Consider the following 24,682-nt stretch of genomic DNA (forward strand, 5'->3'; position numbering starts at 1 on the left):
CTGGAGTATGGAAACAGCAAAACTCACTTTGGAGTCTACCACACGTCTATGCTGAGGAGTGCAGCCAAAAGTGCCCTGCGTCTGCAACCATGTCCGAGCTGACGACAGGTGACTGAAGCAGTGCTCACGATGAGTCATCAGATATTAATAACAGGGGAGGACACGTACTGTCTTCACAGTGGGGTGTTGACAGAGCTTTGACTTGTAGCCATATTATGCCATGTACAGCAGCAGCCTGCTCATCTCTAGCTAATTGTAAATTGCTACTCACAAATCAAAAGTTCCCTTAGACGGTTTTGTCTTTGTGTGAAAAATAAACCCACCAATGTTGAGTCTTGACCACATAAACCTCTAAGGCAATCCTCTCTATATAACGACTAAGTTATAAATGTCTAAAGTCATGTTTGACCTTTGCAATATGTAAGCGAGGAGTGTGGTTTGTTTTTGGCCTCTATATAACATGACACAGCCTCCTCCTCTTTGGGTCTGGTCCTTGTAGAGCGACTGCTTAAAACCTGCTGAGGGATTTCCTGTGCTCCGAGCAGTGATGTCACTGTGTCCCAGCGGTGCCTCCTCCTCTTGATTTCCCCTGTCATTAGGCCTGGGCTCTGTAGGATGATTACATGAGAGTTATGATTGCTCCGGAGCTGTTTGCAGAAATATACCTCTTCTGTGCACTGGTGCGTTGGACTTGACACATGCCATGACTAACTGCTGCAGCTCATTGTGGTGACATCCATCAAATGCACTTGTCAACTGCAGTGTTTTTCTAAATACTAATGTGCTCTCTACTTCACTGCTGTAGTCATTTGTGTTTGCAGTCTGGACAGGTTTGGTTAATCAAATGAAAGTAGACTAAACTCTGCAGTTTAGGCTATAGCCTTGTAGTTTTCAAAACATCTCTTGTGTAGTTTATCTACAGAGCTTTTGCACACATCCTGTTTTTTTTTTTTTTATATCTTATTTCTAAAATATTTTTATATTAAATTAAGTAAAGTAAATATTAAATAACAACATAAATATGAATTTGAAATAATGACAACCAGCAGATATATGATGAACAACATCATCAGGCTTTATTTTTATTTTATTGTTTTTCCGGGGGATCCAATACAAGACGCCATAGTCTATGATTGGAAGAACCATAGATTAAACTGTTTTACAGTTTAATCTATGGTTAGACTCTAAGTTTAGAGTGTGAAGGAGGGTTTTATGGAGTCTTCAAAGTCAAGTCATGCTGATTTTGGTTGAATCAAACTACCTTCTTTTTATGTCATTTCTGTTTATTTTTATGACACAAGGACAAAATGTTTAACTGCAGAATGCTATCATCTGCTATGAATCTTTGTCTTCACCTCGGTCACAATATTCTAACATTTAACTTTCATTTGACTTCAAAGATTTATTTGACCATGCATCTTCTATTATTGCTGTGTCTTTGTTCATATTGACCAACTGTTTAATATTTGCTTGAAGCCTTATCAACACACTCTAATCGAACCAAAACGATGACTCACCAGAGCTCTTAATAGTGTGTTTGAACAAGCATCCCAATTCAAATATATTAACTGCTCTTTCTTTATCTCCCCATGCCCCGCCTTCTCCTGATTCCTGGATCCTCCACAGAGCTCCCAGCTGAAGAAGGTAAATATTGATTTTTCCACTGTGCCTCTGCCCCTTCCTTTAAACTACATGCTTAAATATCTTTACCTTATCCTTTTGTCTGTGCATGCTGAGGAGTAAACTTTGGGAGTGAGCACTGCTTTGTTTATGCACTGTTTAGCCTTTAGCAAATGATAAGAGAACTGTCAAAAGCAAGATCTGTATACATGTGGGTAGGGCAGGGAATCACAGAGCTCTCCTCATTCGATATGATGCTTGGCTCACACGATATGTCACTATTTTTTAAAGAATCAAATACATTACAGTGCACAGAGGTGATATGAAAAGCACCTATTTTAATCATCAAAACATTGAATATGTCAAATGTATTGCGTAAACAAGTTTCTTTCTCTAAACAAGTAACAAAACTGTAGCACTGTCAAAATAAATTATTAAAATATACAGACAAATTAAAAATAATATTCTTTATACTCCATATATTGATACAACAGTCCATTATAACTGTATCACCAAATTTGGTGTCATGATATATACTGTAGATATTTCCATATTTGTGCACGCTCCTAAAGGTAGATATGCTTTCATGCAATGTGGTGACTGTTGTTCTTTGCATATTACAGGCAAATCCTTATGGGAGTTGGTGGTGGAGCAGTTTGAAGATCTCCTGGTCAGAATACTGCTGCTGGCTGCATGTGTCTCCTTTGTAAGTGCAGCACACATTATACACAAAAAATCCCCCCAAAAAACAGGGCTGTGCAATATTGACAAACGTGGCAAAACATGTCCTACTATATTCATATTATTGCAATTTTGAATATACTTTTTGACACACTGAAATAATAAGGAAAATCTGTTATAAAATCATGTTTTAAAAGTTTTCATAAATATATTTCTGTCAGCTAGAAATCCTTGGTGTTAATACAATACTTTTAGTTTCCTGTGATATCACTATTGTGTTAGCCAATGTGGTTATATAATCTTAATTTTTACAATGGCAAATGTACTGAACTTTCAATGATTACAATTTATATTGTACAGATTATTACTAAAAAAAATAACTCCACCACTTGAATAATACAATTGGCAATTTCTGTGCACAACAAAGCCAATATTTAAAGATAAGGCAGCGGACAGTGACTTGAGGGTTTATGCCCCTGACAACATGTTAAAGTTCTAAAGCTAATGCTAATTCTGAGGTACATATAAAACAATAGAATAATATTCACATTTATCAGTTTAAATTGTAATATGTGGTTTATTTTATATTTTATAGTAATATAAATTAGCATTAGCTTTGAGACACACTGACCTAGCTAACATCCTGCTGTGCACAATGCCTATTAAAATAGCAAAGACGATTTTAATAGTAGATAATTAATACATAATTAATAATAGATAGTAGTAGTATAGTAGATAATTAATACAATTCAAGGTATTAGTTATTTCCACGATAAAGCTGAGTTCACTATGTTTTGTTTTGGCTAGGGTGAGGCAAGAGTAGATCAATATAGAAGTAAAGAGCCATTGTTTTGGAGAAACTGTTACATTTCTTTCCAAAATCATTCCATCATGCTAATTCTCAAATATTCCCCCAGAGACCTCCAGCCCAAATTGGCCAGGAAATTGACACTTAAGCCCTCTCAAATCTAGTTAACGGTGCCTTTTTCATGTGGAAACTACTAAGCTGTAATATAGTTTTTTCCACTCTGCTGATATGGTTTTGCAGAAGGGATTGGGAACACTACTTCTGCTTAGCTGGATTCACAACCATCAGTCAAAAGTTCATCTTATAGCGTGTGTTTAAATTGTGTGGTTGGTCGGAGCATTGGAGTGGCGAAACTTGGACCTGGGTGGAGTAGGGGAATCCTGCCTGACATAATGGCTCTGTTCCGCTTGGAATCCCTGGATAGAACCAGCGTTTCTATTTTTGAATGTAGGAAAACTGCTCTAAATATGTATATGACATAATATATCTTCCCATGTTTCCAAATGGAGAGCAGTTGTGGTTTGGAGTAAGGGCCGAGTTTCCCTGGTGTAAAAGAGGCTTTCCCTGACTAGTGTTTACATTGGCAGTGGAACTCGCCTGCAGTTTTGCAGTTTAATATCATTGCAAACAGTCATGTAGTAAAGAAAAAGTCAAGTCATAAACAAGGAAATGAACACACTTATTTATTCATACAGTATTGACATCATATTATTATAGCTGAACACTTTTTAGGTTACTACACATCAGGTGTTACCATAAATAAAAATGTCAAACAACCCATTAGAGCTGTGAAAATTTCAATTAAAATTATGATTATTGCTCTAATCTATTACAAAAGTGTAATCAAGATTATTAACATTAATACTAAGTACTTTCAATGCTTTGTGCAATGCAATGTTTCCTTGAGTGGAAGAGCTCATGGATTGTAGCCTTTCTTTCTGCTATACTACATTTACATTTCTGTAAGATACGTCACCTATTTTCATTTCATCACTTCGTTCTTGTCATTTTAGGCGCGCTGACTCATGCCCCTTCTTTTCTCTATGCAAACAATCATGATTATTATTTTTTTCCATAATTGTGCCCTATAACGCATACTGTGGAGCTCATCAGAATTTCTAGTGGTAGCTAAAAGATGAAAAAGAAGAAAATGTATTCTATTGCCAACAAGCAGGTTCAGTCTGTTATATCCTGAACTACATTAAAAAAAAAGTACTTGCCTTGATATTGATGCCATTTTACAGTAAAATGTAGCCATATTTTTGATAAATGAAGACACAAGAGGACATCCTGATTGGTCAGTGCTTCCTGGAGTACAAGAAGATAAGATAAATTAGCAAAGATATGTCAAACTAAACGAGAGACAGATGAAAAAAATAATTTGGCAAACGTCCTTACAGTCTTACACTGGTCAGAACAGGAACACATATAAAGTGCAACTTTAGCTCTCTGTACAAACAAGCTCATTTGGGTCAACTTTGAATACATTTGACTTTATCATTAGGGCCTTGTGCCTTCTTTGCATGGCATCAGTGAACCTTATCATCATGCGACTTGGTTTCAAACTGCAGCTTTAGCTCAGAATATCTTGCTCTCACTTTCAGCCACAAATTTGCCTCATTCCATTTACTCTGCGATGACTATTATTGAATAGTTTCCAGTGGTGTTCAGGGACTTGCCCCTCCACAGATCTGACCTTTACCATTGCCTGTTGGCATCACCAGCTTGTCTACACGAAGACACATTTGGGGCCATACTGTGGAACATCCCAGTCAAAGCAATTAGATCTCCATGGAGACAAGTAGATTTGAAATAATCATAGGCTAATTTGATAATGAACGTATACTTAGTTGGAACAATTATTATTAACCTGCAAATCAATAATATAATCATTAAACTTTCTGTATACATTAAGTTTAAATGTCCCAGTCTCATATTGATTTGGGACACCCTCTTACCCGCTCTCTTGTGTGCTGAAGCAGTTTTCAAAGCCCATGTGATTATGTGCTGATTGTCTCTAGTGTCACCTCTATGGGGAAAGCCATTGTTGCCCCCCTCTCTCCTCAGTTCGGGGCGAGATTTACCTCCTCAAATGATGGCGATGATGAGCTATCGACCTGCTCTCTGTGGCGTGACGTACCGAGCCACTCAATAGTCCTCTCTGAAATCGCCCCTCATCATCTGATCATAGACCTCTGCCTCTTACCTTCAAATTTCACTGTCCCCCGAGAATCATTTGGTATTGCAGTGTGACTTTTTTCTGCTGCAAATCAATAACAACATCCCTAGTCTTTTGAAAAATTGGGACATAAGGCTGTACTTTGCTGAATTTAAAGTATCTAGGCTATTATTGATTTTATGTTAGAAAAGTTGCTGTTATGAAGTAGATAGTCTATTATTCTCCATATTGTTTTTTGTCCATTGACTGACATGACACTGAGTTCTGAGATTTCATGTATCTCCATATTATTGTTTTATAGTTGGGATAATTCATGTAAGATTGTAGCCATAGGGTAACCTTCATCTATTGTTCTGCATTGACTTTCATAAACAAACTCTCCTTGACCTGTGTACAGGTAATGTAGGCATGGGTGGTAAAATTTCTTGACCAAGAGTCGACTGTTACAAATGTGAGACTTTTTTCGAGCTGTTGACTTCTGAACGAACACTCTAACCACTAAGATACTGCTGCTGCACTACGACACCTGGTGTTTCCAACGGTCTCCCATCCCAGTGCTAACCAGCTTCCCGGATCAGACGAGATTGGGCCTTCTCAAGGTTGAAATATTATTACTTGTGACTAGCTTTAAAGTGAAATAAAGTTTTAACATTTCCTTAAAATGGTCTGATCTGCTACATTTACAGTAAACACAGGTGGGCAAAAAAAAACCTGAAAGACACTTTGTAGCAAGAAAGAGGGATTGAACTGAAAAAAATAAACAAATAAAATGAAAATTAAATCTCTCAAATGCACCTGAGCCAATAGGGTCGTCGGGCTTTAGTCGTTTAATCAGCGTTAGTGGTGTCTACGCATGGGACAATATTGAAATTTGGTGTCACGGTTATGTCCAAAATAATTGTGATTAATGATTATATCACGATGATGATTAAAGTTACTGACAGTTTAAAAATGTTTAATATGAATAATTACAATTTTAATATCATGAATATTTTCCATATATAAACAAGTGCTACAATGCTGTACTTTGTTATATGTGAGAACAATAATGATGTAGAAGAGACCATCATGAATAAGTAGGTTTGTTCTGCACATTCTCTTGATGTAATTGTGATTATTTCTGTTGGCAGATATCACGATTATATAAAATGTCCCACGAGCAATTATCGTCGGCCATTTTATCACGATAAACGATATTATTGTTTGTCTCATCCCTAGTGGCGTCTCAGTTGACCAAAATTTGCATTAGTTGACAAATTATTTTATTTAGATTATTATTACTACGAGGATTTAGTTGGACAACAGCAGAAACAGAAGGTATGTAGTGAGTTGGCTGAAGATTTGGGAGTGAATCAGGAGATTAATCTGCCTGTTTACATCTTCTCTTTTTCCTAGTACATTACTGTATAGATAGTTTTTGCATGAACTCATATGCGGTTATAGTCTCGTGAGTATAGTTTGGGTCAGATCAATGAGATACTGAATGGTTTTGAAAAACTTTTGCCAGTTTCATGCCAACTAACTAATCAACCAGCCGAGCATGTCTTTAACTGAACAACAATATTCCTGTCCCCTTATAAGAATATGTCTAACCTTTTGTGAATGAACGTGTTTTGGAATTATTACAGGTCTTGAGTGCAACCACGGTTCAGATTTCCTTGCATCAACCTGTCCAATGTTTTAACAAATGCAATGTGTATTCAGCGCTCATTTTCAATAGACCATCAATGGGCTATTTATAAACAGAACTGCTTGTACATATTAATTTCTCTTATTATATTTCCTGTGTGAAAGCCATCTTCTGTTGTGTTGCTTCAGGGGACATATTACATTAGCGTTGTTTTCAAAATATTACTAGGTTTACATCATGTGTTTAGTCATCATAGTGATAGTGGAGAGAGATCTTTTTTTGAAACCTGTCGTTAAAGAGTTAGGGTTAGTAGGCCTGTCACAGTAAAGGGTTTAGGGTATTAAGTAGTAACTAAGCCTGAATCATTCTTGATAAACAATTTGTTCATTATGATATAAGCCTTTTTCATGCCTTTTTAAAGCTAATTAAGGTCTAGGTAAATGTAATCTAAGTAATTGATTCATGCCGATGCTATTTCTATTGACTGAAATACCCAAATACAATATAACTTATGCTTTTACGCAGCCCTTCTATTGGCGCGTCACACTTTTGCACATTAGAGTGTCAGTTTTTATGTGTTTGCTAAGTCCATGTGTTTTCTCTTGTAGGTGTTGGCTCTGTTTGAAGAAGGCGAGGAGACAACCACTGCCTTTGTTGAGCCCATTGTAATTCTCCTTATCCTCATTGCCAACGCTGTTATCGGGGTCTGGCAGGTGAGATTCACTGCTCCTGTTGTGCTGACGTGTTAAGTACATACTACATACACACCAATTATTCTATCTGAAATAAAGTTGAACATTGTCTGAGAAGACTGTAAAGTAGCACTCTCACTTCTTCTGCTCACCAGCTGTTAAATGACTTTGCAACAAAAGGCTTTAAGTGATAATTTACATATGCTGAAGTATGAAGTGCCATATTTGTATGTGTCTTGTGACAGATAAAGTTTGAAACATGCACATACATATGAATATGGATGCTATGCAGAGTGATGATGCTAGAAGCAAAAATGCATTTGTGGCTTATTGTGGTCTTATATGTGAAGAATTATGTTATAGGTTAGGTTGTCCGTTGTGAATTCACAATACGAGCTATGTTGAGAAGCAGAATAGCTGGTCCGAAATGTGTAGTACAATATTGTAAAAAATTAACCCAATATCTTCAATGACTTCATTGTGATCCCATAAAAATATACCCAAGTCCACATGGCATTAACGGCAAAGACCTTCCTTTTTAAAGAATTACCGCCATACACATAAAATTAAAGGTGCTCTATCAAGTTTTCTGGTGGAGGTTTTGATGGGGTCACCTGCTTGTCTCCATGGAGATTGCTAAGTTTTATGCCATTTTGTGGGGCATTCCAAGCAAATCAGTCTCCATGGAGAACAGAAGATCTTTAGCCCTTCCCCCAAAAACGTACATAGTGCCCCTTTAAGGGATTCACCTGATGCTTTTTTGATTCTGTCACACCAACACTTAAAAGTGTGGTTATTTTACAGACATCCCTAATGACTGTATTCTCATTTATCTTAAATTGAAGTATTGAGCTTAGGAAAAGGTCCTCTAAGAAGAAATGGGGCTGCAAATCATTTTCTAATGATAAATTTAATAACATGGTGCCTCAATAATACAGTGCCTTATTAACCTCAGATATTATTGCATGTCATAATCGTCTGTTAATGGTGACTAGAGCACATCAAAACCTTTCTTTATAAACTGCACCATGTCTGATTATATTGCTGTGACTCTGCATATTTTGTGATTAGCTTTCACATAACGGCTTATTGTCACACCTGTGTAGACTGTCCTTGCTACTCTCTCAAACTTTTCTGCTGCACTTTCTCTGCACAGGAGCGTAACGCTGAAAATGCCATTGAGGCTCTTAAGGAGTATGAACCGGAGATGGGAAAAGTGTACCGCATGAACCGCAAAGCTGTCCAGAGGATCAAAGCCAAAGACATTGTCCCAGGAGACATCGTGGAGGTAGCAGGTGAGCGGTCCCTGTCACTCAAAACCACTCATTTATTCTTGGACCTGCTCCAGATGTTGTCCCACTGCTGTTTCCTTACCATGTGTCAACACGCACGCACACTCAGGCATTCATGAGGCTGCAGGGATATGTGTAAAACAGTCCTGGGCAATTGGGGGGTTATTGAATTATTTAAAGGTGGACTATGTAACTTTTCTAGTGGGAGGTCTGATTCAAGGGAGATGTTTTTAGCTTTGCCTGTAATTGAATTCATTTCAATACATTTTTATTTATATATCACATTTAAAAACACCTTCAGTTGCCCAAAGTGCTTCACATAAAAATGAACAAAAAACATATATACAGATAACACAATGCATATGAAAAGAACTATAAAAAAACAAGATATCCTGTCTAGCTTATATTAAATGCCAGGGAAAAGAGAGGGCTCAATAGTATGACATTAAATGTACTGTGTAATGTATTTATTCAATTATGTGTTTTTATTTCTCTAAAATACCTTCAAAACTGCAGATCATCACCTCTATATCTGACCAGTAACTTGACTTGGTGGCATCACATGTTGGTCTCTGTGGTCTCTGTGGTCTCTGTGGTCTCTGTGGTCTCTGTGGTCTCTGTGGTCTCTGTGGTCTCTGTGGTCTCTGTGGTCTTTATGATATGGCTAGTCTCAGTCTAATACCCTGTGAAAGCTTTCCAAGACGGCCATTAACGTTTTGTGATCCTCCACCAGAAATGTTCCATAGTGCACCTTTTTTATAGAAGACATATTATGCTTCTCCTATGACACACTAGATCATTATTTTACTTTTAGTATAAATTGCAATATTTGTCTAAAACTACTTTTAATCACTCAATCATGAATCACTCAAAATACAGCACTGAATGAGTTAAAAATTGGTTCAAGCCTCATTACATGGTTGAAAACCATGTAATTTTGCAGTCTCGTTTAACAAAATATAATATGTACATTTTTATGAAAAGTCACACTGGCCCAAAGAGAATATATATATTTTTAATTCAAATTACTGTATAACATCATGTGTATTTCTACAAAACCACACTAGTGATACTTTTGTCAGATGGTTTGTGGCACAGTAGAGATACATTTACCTCTGTACTTGAAAATCTTTTAAACATTGCGAGATGGGGCTGTTGCAGAAAGATACAATGAGTAATAATCCATTTGCAAAGCCTGGTGAGTTATGAAATACAAAAAAAAGGTTTATTCTTTGTTACAGCAGATATGGACTGGACAGGGCCCAGGCCTGAGTATTTATAAAAGAATGACAAAGCTACATACATTTCAAAGCAGTGACTTTTGTTTCACATCCGTGAGATAATGAACTTTTAACCTGAGGACAGATAAGACAACAAAGGCTTTCCTGGAGGTTGGGACAGAGCCTTCTCGCATGTTATTGTCCAGTCTGGGTCTGTGCATTTACACAAAGACATATGGTAATATTTTCTTCACAACACGAATATACTCAAATTTCCATCTCGGGGCCATTGGAGGAGGTCAGTTCTTTTTGTTCATTAAAGTGTGCCCTTAAATATGGCTATACCTTTTTTATGACCAGTACTCTACATTACATAAGAAGCAATCCTGTGGACGAACCTACGTGCCAAACCTGCTGTCCACTTGGGTCTGATTTGTGCCTGTGTAAGTGGTTGTGGTCCCCCTGTATTTTGGGCCCAGTTTAATTTTCCTTTTTCCCAGTGCTTTCCATGCTCTCAGTCTCGCCACCTGGACACTCCTGGATGTTTGTCAGCTCCACACACACACACATATAATTCCCCTGCTGTATTCGCCCGCGTGTGGGCAGCCTGCACTAAATATAGCTCCTGTTGTCATTCCAGTTCCCAACATCTGTGTGTGCAGTTAATGCATGAATGGGTACATAGGACGCACAAAAGATTGCTCCACTGTCAACTTGACTGGTGTTGTCTTCAGTCCCATTTTAGTCCTAGTTCAGTCCCGGTTCAGTCCCAGTTCAATCCCGGTTCAGTCCCGGTTTAGTCCTGGTTTGTTTCTGGTTTAGTCCTGGTTTCTTCCTGGTTTATCCCTTGATTATCCTTGGTTTATCCTGGATCAGCCTTGGTTCAGTCCTGGTTCAGTCCTGGTTCAGTCCTGGTTCAGTCCTGGTTCAGTCCTGGTTCAGTCCTGGTTCAGTCCTGGTTCAGTCCTGGTTCAGTCCTGGTATAGTACTGGTATAGTACTGGTTCAGTCCAGATTGAAAGAGTACAAGAAATTGATAGCATATTAGTAATTTGTCTGTCTGTGTGTTGTCGTTGGAAGTGATCAACATTTGTGCGCTTGCCCAAAAGCATCTGTGGAACTTTGATTCCCCAGTTTGAGTCAGAAACGGATTTGCTTCACAGTGCTCACAAAAATCCTTCAAATCAGGAAGAAATTATTACCCTGATACAAATCTACTATGTGACACCTGTACCACTTACTCTAATCTCAAATACATACATACTCGCAGTGCAGGGTCCTCCTCCCACACCTCTGTCCCTCTTTCCCATCATGCACCAGCACTGTCACTGTCAACACCACCAGCGTCGCCATGACAACCCTGCAATGACATTGGCTCATGTGTGACTGTGTAGTTCACAGGGGCTCTGCGTTTAATGACACCTCTGATGCCAGTGTGGGAGCGGTAAAATGAACCATCTGCTGCTTGTCAATGGAGACACTAGTTTTGATATGACTGGAGCTCAATGGCCTCAACGTAACAATGAAAAAAGATAAAACAGCTACTAGAAAATATTGAGCAGGGACTTTGCTAATATGTTGTGTGTGCAATAGTGTCTCAACTCACTGTTAGCAAAAACCTCATAGAGATACAATTGAACAGGAAATAGTGATGCTGAGTCATGCTAAAATTTATAAATATTTAAAGATAAGGCAGTGGACAGAGAGCTGTGGATGGATGTCACTGACAGCATGTTAAAAATTACACAAATAAAATGAATACTTCACCGGAAGACACTTGGAAAGAGACATGTTTGTGTCTCAATGCTAATGCTAATGCTACTTTTGAAGCATAGTAAATATTAAAACAATGCCACAAACTGAAGTATGCTACATATAAAAATAATTGTATAGTCTTTATTTTGATAGACCTTTAATAGGTTGTTTATGTTATGTTTTCTGATTTTTAATAAAAGTGATGGTTAGCTTTGAGACACGGAGCCTATTGTGCAAACTAAACCCATTCACTTTTCTATCCAACTAAAGGGAATCTAGCAGCTCATTTTAATGTTTTTTTATGTCGTAGGAGTGCATGGGCAATAGTGACAAGTTCGTACCTCTATATTTTTAAGTATCTTGATGACAATATTCTGTTAATTATGTCAGTCCAACAGAAGTGTGTTAAAACATCTAATATGTCTTAAATTTCCAAAGTATCACCTTATACTTGTATTTGAATGTGTTGTGTTTTTTTTTCCATTTATAATCAGCTCTTTTTTCAGCATTTTTCAATATAAACAATAAACAAATAAATAATTTTGCATATCTTTAAAGCATTCAATATCTGCCCATAGTTGTAATGTTTTGTGTTAGGGCAGACTAGCAGAATTGTGGGATTCAGCTGAGTTTTCTCTTGCTGTCATGGGTGACATTTTGAGGACTTTTCACCATTCAAAAGATATATTTTGCTATTTAATTGCTGTGGCAACGGTTCTTAATGATTTCGACAGAAGTCAATTGTCTACTTAAGCTTTTCTTCTGCAGTTTGTTTCATTATTTTTCAGCTTTTATTTAAAGGTATTTTCACACCTGACCAAGGACACTAGATGAAACTGAAATGACTTTTTATGAACAGAATTGTACATGGCTATGGAAAACATGCTGTCTGTTTGTCCTTGGTTAAATCTGATCAAAAGAATATTTTTTACAAAGTTATGTCACTGCACTGTTACGCAAAAGCAAACTCATTTCATCCTTTGGCAGTCTGTCATCATCTTGTTGCTAAGCAGGTTTTAAACAGTGATAAATAGCTATATGTAGGTTGGGTTCATCTCTCTTATAATATAAATGTGTCAGGGTTAGCAAAGCCACACGTCGCCACAACTTGGATCTAGTAGCAATGAAAACAAATTTGATTCTATAAATATTTTCTTTCCCTCTGCTGATTTCCTATGCTGTAGATTAGCCTCCTGGTCATTCCATGGGAAACTACTTTGGGGAGGGGGATTGGAAAAGGACACTGTTAACCACAAGTACCTTTTTGGGTGAGAAAAAGAAGATAAATATATTTGCTTAAGTTTCCAGGCTTTCGTGTAGGTACAAAAAGTAGCCAGTGCCAGCTTTCATTATGAAATAGATGAGTTTTGCGCCTACACTGGAACTTTCCTAAGCTTTTTTTAAAAAAATGAGGTGACTACTGCAATAGTCATGTTTTCACTTGCAAAGCTTCTACGATCCCATTCACAGTCTGCTGCATAGTATATTATGCAAGCTTTTGAATCATGTCTAACGTTTATTAAAGAAGCATTATGTAACCTTTCTAGTTAAGGATCCGCCACATGCTGGTCTCCTTGGACATGTTACTACTTTGCTTGGAATGTTTCATAGTGTGGCATTATATTTATCTGTCTTGTGTGTATTCTATTTGCTAAAACGCCTTAAAAAATAAGCATTCTTATTGTGAATGTGGTTGCCTTTCTGCAGATGTGAGCTGTAACTAAACTGGTGGCATCACCTGCTTGTCTTCTTTGAGATGGGGAGATTTTTGTTATTTTTGTTTTTTATACAATCAGATTTGAGCTGTAGGCTTGAAAAGGTAACTTCTATGGCTAAATCTTGTTTCATTCTTCATTTATTTGTTGTTGCTCATGTCTTTTAGTGACACTGTCTTTTTAAACATTTGTTCTGTTATTATCCTGCTTTACGGTTATTGTGTCCCAGGCATGAAGCTCTCAATATTGTCTTTTATTGCAGTATATCTCTGAAACAATATATATCGTGCTTCAAAATGTGTTAGGCCTATTCAAAACATGTGCAATAATAATTGTACTAGTTTTAGTTCCTTTTCATCTAATCTAAATGGTAATGTTCACTCAGTGTCTCATAAATAGATTCCTTTAAGCAGAGGAAAGTGAGCATCAGTAGAAGTGTATAGCATCTTTCTGATAGTAGGTGTTTGAAAATGCCTTCTGTGGCCTTGGACCATCCTTTAGCCCTGAGCCATTTCCTAAAAAAAAACACTGCTGCTCCTCCACACCTGGTGCCTCGCCAGAGATGTAAGAAACTAGATACCTTTTCTTTAGTGGTGTTAAAGGAAGATTTGGATGTTTACTTTCTTATTTTTAAATCGGCAAACTTTATTTAAACAGACTTAACAAACTAAACATGCTATTGCTGGTTTTCATGTGACATCAACACAACATTCTATAGGCCATTTATATTTAATACAGTTTTATTTTTGTTAAAATTCATATTGCTGAAATTCAAATTTTTGTTGTAATACAGTGAGTTCTTGGGTTTAGTCAATAATGGAAATGATCAGGTTCAAAATGTGTGAATAGATTAGATATTTCACAGCAAAGTACAATGTAATCAATAGCAAAAACTGTCTCTGACCCCCATACACTGTATTTATAAATGGACATAGTTAACATGCTAGCCACGGCATTCCAGATAAGAAGTGATTATGAACGCACTTCTGGCTCCATCAACTGGCTCCAATTTACTTTCTGTTCTACTGTTGCCCCTCTCTCTGTAACTGCTGTTGTGAGGCTTGTTATTTTGGTTTTAAAATGTTTGTATTAATCTGTGCTACATGCTATGTTTTTATTGGGCTATTTTGTCCCCAAATCAAGATATGAACATAAATAACACACAAATCAGGTGCCTTCCTTCCCTGAGGTCACTCCCGCTAGCGCTAGCAACAGGTTTGATTGACAGTATTGCTGTCACTTTGTCCACTTCTATTACACTCTATGCTTGCCCCCTATCTGGGAGTATGACATCGTCACACTCAACAATCTGAAAACCACACATAAATAAACGTACTTTGAAGTGTCCTGAGCTTTTATTCATATTTACCAAAAATATGAAGACTTTGCCTGATATGTTTCTAATGCATTGGAGTAATAATAATAATAATAATAATAATGGCTTACACTTGTAATGCCCTTTACAGACTTGTCAAAGCCTCTCAAAGCACTACACTATAGTCATTATTCATTCATTTCCACAATTGGTGATGGTAAGCTACTATTGTAGCCACAGCTGCCCTGGGGCAGACTGCTAGGCTGCCAATCTGCGCCATCGGCCCCTCCAACCACCACCTATCATTCGCGCACACACCACTTTCATACTAGGCAATGTGGGTGATGTGTCTTGCCTAAGGACACAACAACAGTACAATTGTAAGTAGTATTACTCATTATGGATGTGGATGTTACCTTTTTGAACTTCCACAATGTTCTGTCTGCTCTTATCAGTACAAAATCTTTAACATTATTCTAGACCGCTGAGCCAGAGGAGTTGATGGAGAGAGCCTCAAAGTTATCAGTGTGAGACCGTTATGATCGTTATGTTTTTACATTTGAGAAAAAGTCCTGTTCTTGAAAGCTGAGTGAGGAAATGGAGAAGTACTACTTGATGTCCTGTTACTAGTGGTGAAACAGTCTAGTAAATGCTTGTTTTTGTTGCAGTTAGCAATGAAGGTGTTGACAGACCAGGACTCTGAGTTGGCATTAATGAGAAGATTATTACTCCGACTAACCGCTGTGTTTCCTTATGCCAGTCATCCAATAAAGTAACTCGTATTTCCACTGAAGATTTTCCATTGGTATGAATGTGGTTACATAAACCGTCCATTATTCAAGGTAGCAGCAATTGCATTATACTTTTCATATATATCTGCTAGTGTTGTCACAATACTAAAAGTTCAAACTCAATTTTTATACTAAGGAACTGACTTAATGCTCAATACAGATACCATGATGTTAATAAATACTTTCTTTTATATTACTATGTGGCCTTATATCTGTGTAGTCCCTGAGTCATCCAGTAGGTTCCATAGTGGTCCATGGGTGTACACTAGTCTATGTGTCTTATACTTGTTCTGATACAGCTCAAGATCATTCTAAAGCTATTCAGGAAATTCGCGCAGTGAGTTGTGGTTGTCCAAATCCGTAGCTTAATCCATGGTATTATCTTGTGGAAAAGTTGATGTAATAACAATTTGAGATTTTAATGTGTACAATTTGTTGACACTACAGAACATTCCAGCAGCTTTGTCCTTGATGATCATATATTAAAATTATAGTCATTGGAGTTTTTAATTATATTTTTGTTTATTTTTTATGTTTCTTGTTTTGATCCACTCCTTCAAATTATATAACACATTTTATTATATTGGGATCAGTCAGGATTTGCTGAGTAGTCTCTGTAGAGAAGACGCAATAAGTGTTTTGCTTTGAGACATGGGCTCCTTATAACTGATGAGTTTAATATGCTGGCTTGCTTATTAAGAAGCCTGTATGAAAGAAGCAGTTGTATCAATTTTCTGCATTTGTTTGACAAGTGTGAGAAAATGGTCCATCAGTCCTCACAAAGATTGAAGAGAAAACAACAGCCGGGTTCAAATAATCAATAATTTTAAAAGAGGAACGTGACTCCATCAAGGTTGTACTGAGCCTGTTGTTTACCTGCAGCCAGAGCCCAAGCTGAACTAGCTGCTGTTTCTTTACTCAAGGATTTATTGTGTGAACATGGATCTCTGACTCCACTAAATATTGCAGATTCACATTAAGCTTTTGCTCTGGTTTTCCCCTTTGCTTTGTGTAAATGATTTAAACTAAAGTATATTTTTTGTCTTTAGTTGGAGACAAGGTGCCTGCAGACATCAGGGTGACGTCTATAAAGTCCACTACACTACGAGTAGACCAGTCCATTCTCACAGGTATCACTTTATCTGTCTTTTACAAGTACTTAGTTTTGGTGACGTTCTTAAAGACATATTACGCTTTTTGGGGTATTTAGTAACTCATAACATACATAGATTATAATTTTACACATTGTTTATTGCTAAAATGGCCTAAAAGTAGAAACATGTCCATTAACTTATTGTTCAAAACTGCAGAATTTCTACCTCTTTGTAGTTGCTTTTCACTGTAGCAAGCAGCAGATTTTCACAGACTTGCTTTTATTGTTGAAAAATGCATGACCCTGTATCTGAGAGTTGTTTTTTTTTTTTTTGAATAATGGCAACTAAAAACATCAGTGTGGGCATGGATTTTTTTCAATTTTCTGAGCACTCCAGCCTCGAATTCAGGACAGTACAGGATTACTCAAACATGCATGAATCAAAATACAACTAAGAGAACACTGTTAAAACATTGTTAAAACTTCATAAGTCTATTTTACATAATATTTTTGCATAAAGTGTCACCTGGTGTATATCAATGTTTGGTTTTGTTCTGTAGGAGAGTCCGTGTCAGTCATCAAACACACGGACCCTGTTCCCGACCCAAGAGCTGTGAATCAGGACAAGAAGAACATGTTGTTTTCTGTAAGCATCCTTCTCTGTGTCCTACTTCTATGGCTCATCAAACAAAGAGTGTTAAAAACAATCAGGTGACATGGTTCTAGTTCAACTTAAGTACCAGTGAGTAACAGAAGAGAAGCGATCTTTACATGCAAACGGATGAAGGTGCATCCATTCACACTGAAATATCTTATTCCAGTCAAAATCCATCCCTTTTGGTTCTTCACACTGCACATGTTCTGACATAGTTTGTGCTATTTATGGTTGTACGCAGTGCCCTGGTAGTTAATCTGCCCCATCCAGATCCACTCCCTAAAGTTTATATGGAGATGCCCTGGGATCAGATCAGACTTGTCCCAGCAAACTATAAACGTTTATCTGTTCATCTTCTCAATACTTCAAACACACTTAACATTATCTGATATAATTCTAATTTGTAGTGGCTTAAAATACATCTATGTTAGATTTTTACAGATATAAAGTAACAATTCTAATGCTGATTTATTCAAAAACATTGGACATGATGGAGAGGTTGTTTATGTTATAATTTGGTGTTTTGGTTGTCAAGATGATTATCCAATCGATTAGATTAAACCCTAAAAGCACTACCTAAACCTCAGAACTTGCAGCCAATCATTAATCAGTACGAGTGCAGCTTCTGTAGCTCAGTGAGTGAATTCTGGAGATTCTGAGCTTTCACATGAGGCCTGCCCAGATGCTTAGAATGAGAAAAACTTGCATGTGTCCTTATATGTAGGTTAGTGATCATGATTATGCTTTTTAAAGCAGTAAGAGCTTACACTACACAGAGTTCTTTAAATTCACTTTCTTTTCTTCTTTCTTCCCTTAGGGCACTAACATCGCTGCTGGCCGTGCCATAGGTGTAGTCGTTGCCACGGGTGTCTCCACAGAGATTGGTAAAATCCGTAATCAGATGGCATCTACAGAGCAGGAGAAGACTCCTCTGCAGCAGAAACTGGATGAGTTTGGGCAGCAGCTATCTAAGGTCATCTCCCTAATCTGTGTGGCCGTGTGGGTCATCAACATTGGGCATTTTGGAGACCCTGTCCATGGGGGGTCCTGGGTCAGAGGAGCTATATATTACTTTAAGATCGCTGTAGCATTGGCTGTGGCAGCTATCCCAGAAGGCCTCCCCGCTGTCATCACCACATGCCTGGCTCTAGGCACTCGCCGCATGGCCAAGAAGAATGCCATCGTCCGCTCTCTGCCCTCTGTGGAGACCTTGGGCTGCACCTCCGTGATCTGCTCAGACAAGACAGGCACCCTCACCACCAACCAGATGTCTGTGTGCAGAGTGAGTACCATGCGCTAAACTTTTTTTTTTTAATATAAGAAATGTTGCTTATATATACTAATGTGTGTGTGTGTATATATATATATGTGTGTGTGTGTGTATATATATATATATATATAAGTTAGTACAAAACCTGAACTGAGCCATATGGAGTGACAGTAGCTCAGTCAGTAGAGTGTTAATCAACTGTTTCTGCATACACCGGTGTATGAATGTGTATGTGAATGTGTGAGTGGTCCCTTGTAAAGTGCTTTGAGTGCCTTGAAGATGGAAGTGGAAAAGCTTTATAAAAATGTGACAAAAGTGTAGAAATATTGCCCTTGTTTAACAAAGTACACCAGCTTCTGTCCCTATTTTAGGTCATTTTAAATAAACTATTTTATCAACTTATTATCTCCTACCTCTAGTCTGGTGCAATATTGGCTACATTTGAAGAGGATTACTGCTGAAAGCATTCACTGCTTAGATATTGACTATATCTTTGGATACTCATTGTGATATGATCAAATTGAAAATTAGTAACTATGAAAAGGCCCAAAAAGTATAAATGCATGAAAACTAGGTTTATTGCCATACTGTGAAACACAACACAGGTATTTAAGCAATAACATCTCTGTGGAGACAAGCAGGTAGTAGACCCTTCATCAGAAAGTTACGTAGTCCATCTTTAAATAATCTTTAAATGGTATAAGTCTGATGCTGTGATGATAAAACACCTTCTAGCATAAACACTATACGTCTATAACTATATTTTAACTATAGAAGAGTAGCTAAGCATGTAATTTCCACATCTTGAGACTTGACTGACACATCTAAAAATGCTTTGAGGGATTTCTCTCAGAATATGTTATGGAGGTGAATTCTCTAAAGGGTTTCTGTTCATTATTAGTGCCAATCTTCATGTATCTTTTACGCTTTGCTCTGTGCTGGTTTGTTATTGCAGTCATGTGTGGAGGAATGGAAAACCTCTGTGTGTGCTTGTGTTTATGTTCATGTGGCAGATAAGAGATAGCTGTGCAGGAGTGGAACAAGCTAGCATGTAATCACCCATAGCATTATATCACTAGAGATTACTAAATGACCCTAATCAAACATTATCACACGTGTTGGACTCATTATAACATTACTGGTTCAAAACACCAGATCAGTACTAAATTTAGATAGCAGAAAGTTGCTGTGTTCCTTATCGCACGGTTGCACCCCTTCCCTCTCTGCAGCACGATGTGTGTGGGCGGTTTTGCAGCGTAAAGTAAATGCCAATGGTCCTGTTTGTCTTTGGTTTTGCACAAGTTTAATTCAGGTAAAGGCTCTTGTTCCCAAATCCTTTTTTTGATGTCAAAATACTACACGTGTTGTATACAACTGTTAGCTTTTTCTCTAATTTTAACAACACTGCTGCCATTTTTTTAATAAATATAAACCACTAGATCTGCTCAATTATAGGGGAAAATTATAGGGGAAGAAATTATTTAAATTATAAATAATTAAAACCACAATTACTGAAATTATTCCATTAATGAGGAACTTGACAGTTGCTCAGCAAAACATGTCAAGGTAAAAACTATTTATTTTCTATTAAAACAAACACACAAAATTATTCACATGGAAAAGTGAAGTGCATTGGTCTGCTCTAAGAGTAAATGGTACAACAAGTAAAAAGCTCCAATCCGCAAACTACTTTTTCACACGTCTTCAATTCAAGTGTATTTATATTGAAAATGTGAAACTTCAGCTGCACAAAGTGCTTCACATAAAAGTCAACAAAAACAAATATACAGATAACGCAATACATAGGCAAAGAACAATAAAACACCAAGATATCCTGTCTAGCTTGTATTAAATGCCAGGGAGAAAGGCGCTGCCACAGAAAAGGCTCTTTCACCTCTGGTCAGACAACATTTAAAACACTTAAAAAAGATTTGTATAAACAGCATTTATTAGTTTAACACTTATTTAAAATCAGGGTGCCTTGGATACGTTTCCACTGGATCCTTGATGAACAGCTGATTTTGTCACTACAAGGCTCCACTGATGGTTTACCCCTGAGGCACTCACACTTGTCTGAAACACTTACACACTCGTACAAATGCTACCTTAAATGTGTAATACTTTTTATAGCTTTGCTTTTTGGGACTTGGCAGATGTCAGATTGATGTGTAGCTCTCTTGATTTGAGCTCTACACAGTATCAGTCTGGGATAGTGCTGACTCAGAGCAATGGGAAAAGACAGGGAAAATGAATTGTGTCAAATATTATCACAGTTTTTGTACTGATATTTGTACTGTTATTATTTGGCAGTAAAAGGATTCATATTTGACAGTTATTGAAGAAGTGCAATAGCTTCACTGTTCTAGCTCATTTCGACTCTATTACTGTGTAGCTGCTGTCTTTTTCTGTAACTATAAGTAGCACCAGGCTAAATGAATTTGGCTGTTCATTTAGTTTACTGCCTTTGGTAAACCACTGCAGAAACACAACACGCTGCTATTTCGTTTTTATTTTATTTTCCTCTATAAGTGCACGTGTCAAACTGTAGCCTTTCTGTTTCAAAATGGAGGTGGATCTATGGGACTTCCTGCGCAGAAAATACAGCGGTCTGCCTCTTTCTCTCCTCTCACTCTGTCTTTCCCTCCCTCTCTCTCCCTCTGCCCCACTCTATTGCTCATTCCCCCCTATCCTCTTTCTCCCTCTTGCGCTCCCTATGCCCCCTTCCCCCTCCCACCCTTCTGACTCTCTCTCCCTGTCGTCTCCCTCCCTCTCTCTTCCCTCCACCTCTCTCCCCCTCCCACTCTCTCTCTCGCTTTCTCTCTATAATGACGTCGAGTATTCCTCAGTGCCAGGGAGTTCCCTCTTGTATCGGCATAAGGCTGGTCTCACAGCGTGTGGCATTGGGCTAGGGGTAAATATAGACCCTGTCCTCCTCTTGTGGTCTGCCCGCTGCATTCAGCTCTGCAGGGAGATAAGCAGCTGGGTCCTATACTCTCAGATAAGCTGCAGTTCCGTTTAGAGTTTTTTTTTTGTTTTTTTTTTTTCCTGCAGAGGGCTATTAATTATTATGCAACTTCACTCTTCTCATTTTGATTCTATATATATATATATATATATATATATATATATATATATGTATATGCTTGTATTTATTGACCATGTATAAGTGTTTTTGGGTTTATTTTTAACACATTTGTAGTTCGAGCAAACTAAAATATACAAATATAAACAGCTAGAGAATAGCAATTGATTCGTTTCTCTTGAACAAAATTCAGCTCAAATCAGTATCAAAATCACCTCATCTGAAGCTTCATTCGATCTCAAAATCTGCACAAAATAGTTTTAATTTTTACTCTAAGTACATTTTTAAACGGTGATTTAATATTTTTTCTTAAGTAGATTTAGTCATGTGATACTTTTACTTTTACTCAAGTAAAAGTATAGATACAGGAGCAAAAAAATACTCAAGTAAGAAAATTGAGTACTTAAAATTGGGTATTTGTACTTCTCGTTCTAGCTGAAGCCTTGATAGCAAAAGTCAGCTTGTGCTTTTCCATTTGTGGGTTAGTGGGTAGTAGCACCAGTGATGGATGCAGTTGTAGTGTAGTATAGAAAATCTGCAATTATTTAGATAAAAGGAGGTCCTGTGCGAAGTAGAAAACATCCTTTTTATCAAAGTCCTGTTGCCCCTGTAGTTTAGACCTCTACAAACGTGTTCTGATTGAGAGGATTCTTACATTATCAGTTCATATTTCAGTCTTCTTGTTAAGTTGTTTGCAGTGAGCCATTTTGCACAGAACCCTTTTTTACAACGTATATGGCAAATCTAATCACTTGTCAGAAAAATCTGAAAAAAGTTTTTTTGTTTTTTTTTCCTTCTTACCAAAAAGTGTGCAGGCCTTAGTATTGTAGTAGTGGTATTGATAGCAGTTATAGTAGTATTTTTAAGTCAATCAGTCAGCCTGGTCTTTAAATGTACTCTCATTTCCTTGTCTCATTCAGATTTGAGGATATCCCCATTATGGCTGTATTCCGGGACTCCCCTTTGTGTTTTGATGCAACCCTCTCCTGGTCTTTTTTAAACACACTCTAAAATGGTTACTCATGACACCAGTAAAATGATGGAGGAAGTGAGTAAAAGACTACAGACTGGTGCCAGGGCCGTCGAGCCACGCAGATCACACTAAGTCTAGTTTCCGTGGAGACCAAAGCACAGTCAGATCAGTCAAAGAAAAACCTCCACCAGACCAGTCTCTGTTCCTCACACCCTGCTCAGTGAGAAGTATGTGCTCTTTTTAGTATCTGACCAGAGAGAAAAAAAACAGAAGACTAGTGCGCAAATGAAATTAATATCCAGTGACTATGACGATGATAAAAACACTATTTTGGCGCTTCAAAGACCTGCTTTGTGCCTCAATTATTTGACTAAAAGGGGACATGGCATTTGCAAAAACTCTTAAAACTCTAATCTCAAAGATTCAACCACATTTGACCAGAGTGCACTGCCAAGAAAAAAATACTTGTTGTAAATTTTGTAAATTATGAGTGTACAAATTACAATAGGCCTTGTTCTTTATGATCTTGCACATATAAACCCTTTACAATACTAACTAATACTGAAGAATAATTAGTTGACTAACCTTTGGGTCAATGCCATCAACTGATTAATCAACTAAAAGCTTACAGTTCTACTAGGCAGCTGCCAAAGCAATGACTGATGCAAACATGGCTGCCAGTGTAGCTTCTCTGACCACAACAATCACTCACCCACACACTGTATTCATACAGGGTGAGCTGTCCTGCTCAAATACCATTAGAGTTAGTTCTAGCTTGAGCAGTTATAAGATGACTGCCACCCGACCCACTGTTATAAAGCAGTGTTGTGTATCTTTTATTGTGAAATATTTGCATATAGAGCTCGGGATAGAGCACCAAAAAGTGGCCAGATGTGCCCAATGTCCATAGAGATCATTGGCAGAGACAAAAAGTATGTGTTGGGTCACTACTGGTAAATATGTTTATAACTCTAGATAAGATCACTTACTTTTCAACGCTGTATTTCGTTTTTAGCATCTTAAAATTTCTATTGGTTTGACATTAGGGTAAAATACATACACAGTACACAGACCCATTACAGGGCATTGCATTAACAATTCTGCCAATTAACATTCAATATCTAATCATCTTGTAGCAAATTTACTTTCAGAAACTTCTTATCATTACTGGATTAAAAACAAAAGCTATGTAACAACAGCTGTGCTATAAATGACCTTGTTTGCAGTTGTATTGCAGTATTGTGTTTTATTATTGTATTGCAGGTATAGGGGTCATGTGGATGATAAACATTGCTTATTATGTAGTGCTTGTATAAAGCCTCCTTGATTCATTTATATTTGACATTTTAGTCACATATTACAGAGTGTTTCTTGAGGCAATTTGATACAGGAGATTTGCCAACAAAGCAGATTGTGGACAGCTCTGGGATCCTGACTCGGGCATTGTTTTGCTGCTGGTTACTGAAGTGTGTATGGCAGCGTGAGTGACTGATGAAGCTTTAGATGTGAACAGAACAAACTCCCATGATGCCCGCGTGTCTGGAAACTCAAAAAGCTGAGAGTGGGGTTAGCGATCCAGAGAACTCACAAACTGTCAAGTGGAAATGCCTTCATTTGAAAAGATTTCATGTTTACTTCTGGACTATGAGACAGTTTTGCATGGACAGTGCTAAATTGTTTACTCTAACTCTGGTAAATGCACATAGCTGTAGAAGGAACATGCATAGACTTATATAGGTGAATTTGTCTAAATACTGATGGTACACTTTGTGCCACTCTTGCATTGCACCATGACACAGAAGCAACTGTCTGGGATAGTATCATGCTGTTGTTTCCATGTGGCTATCATCTCTACCCACTTTGTGTTATTCTTGAACTTGTAATGCACCATGACAGTGAATCTTCTGTCTGT

At 37.5% G+C, this 24,682-nt stretch overlaps 1 protein-coding gene across 1 annotated transcript in view; it reads left to right on the forward strand.

The window, feature by feature from the left end:
- atp2a3 (ATPase sarcoplasmic/endoplasmic reticulum Ca2+ transporting 3) overlaps positions 1-24,682 on the forward strand; it is a 42,167-nt gene that overhangs the window by 7,513 nt on the left and 9,972 nt on the right. The window contains exons 2-8 of the mRNA XM_033978134.2: positions 1,627-1,644; positions 2,244-2,326; positions 7,527-7,631; positions 8,767-8,905; positions 16,747-16,827; positions 17,351-17,436; positions 18,263-18,727. Coding sequence (XP_033834025.1) covers positions 1,627-1,644; positions 2,244-2,326; positions 7,527-7,631; positions 8,767-8,905; positions 16,747-16,827; positions 17,351-17,436; positions 18,263-18,727 — 977 coding nt within the window. The remainder of the gene's footprint in view (positions 1-1,626; positions 1,645-2,243; positions 2,327-7,526; positions 7,632-8,766; positions 8,906-16,746; positions 16,828-17,350; positions 17,437-18,262; positions 18,728-24,682) is intronic.

This window comes from Periophthalmus magnuspinnatus, chromosome 14 (genome assembly GCF_009829125.3).
Source record: "Periophthalmus magnuspinnatus isolate fPerMag1 chromosome 14, fPerMag1.2.pri, whole genome shotgun sequence".
Classification (NCBI taxonomy): Eukaryota; Metazoa; Chordata; class Actinopteri; order Gobiiformes; family Gobiidae; genus Periophthalmus; species Periophthalmus magnuspinnatus.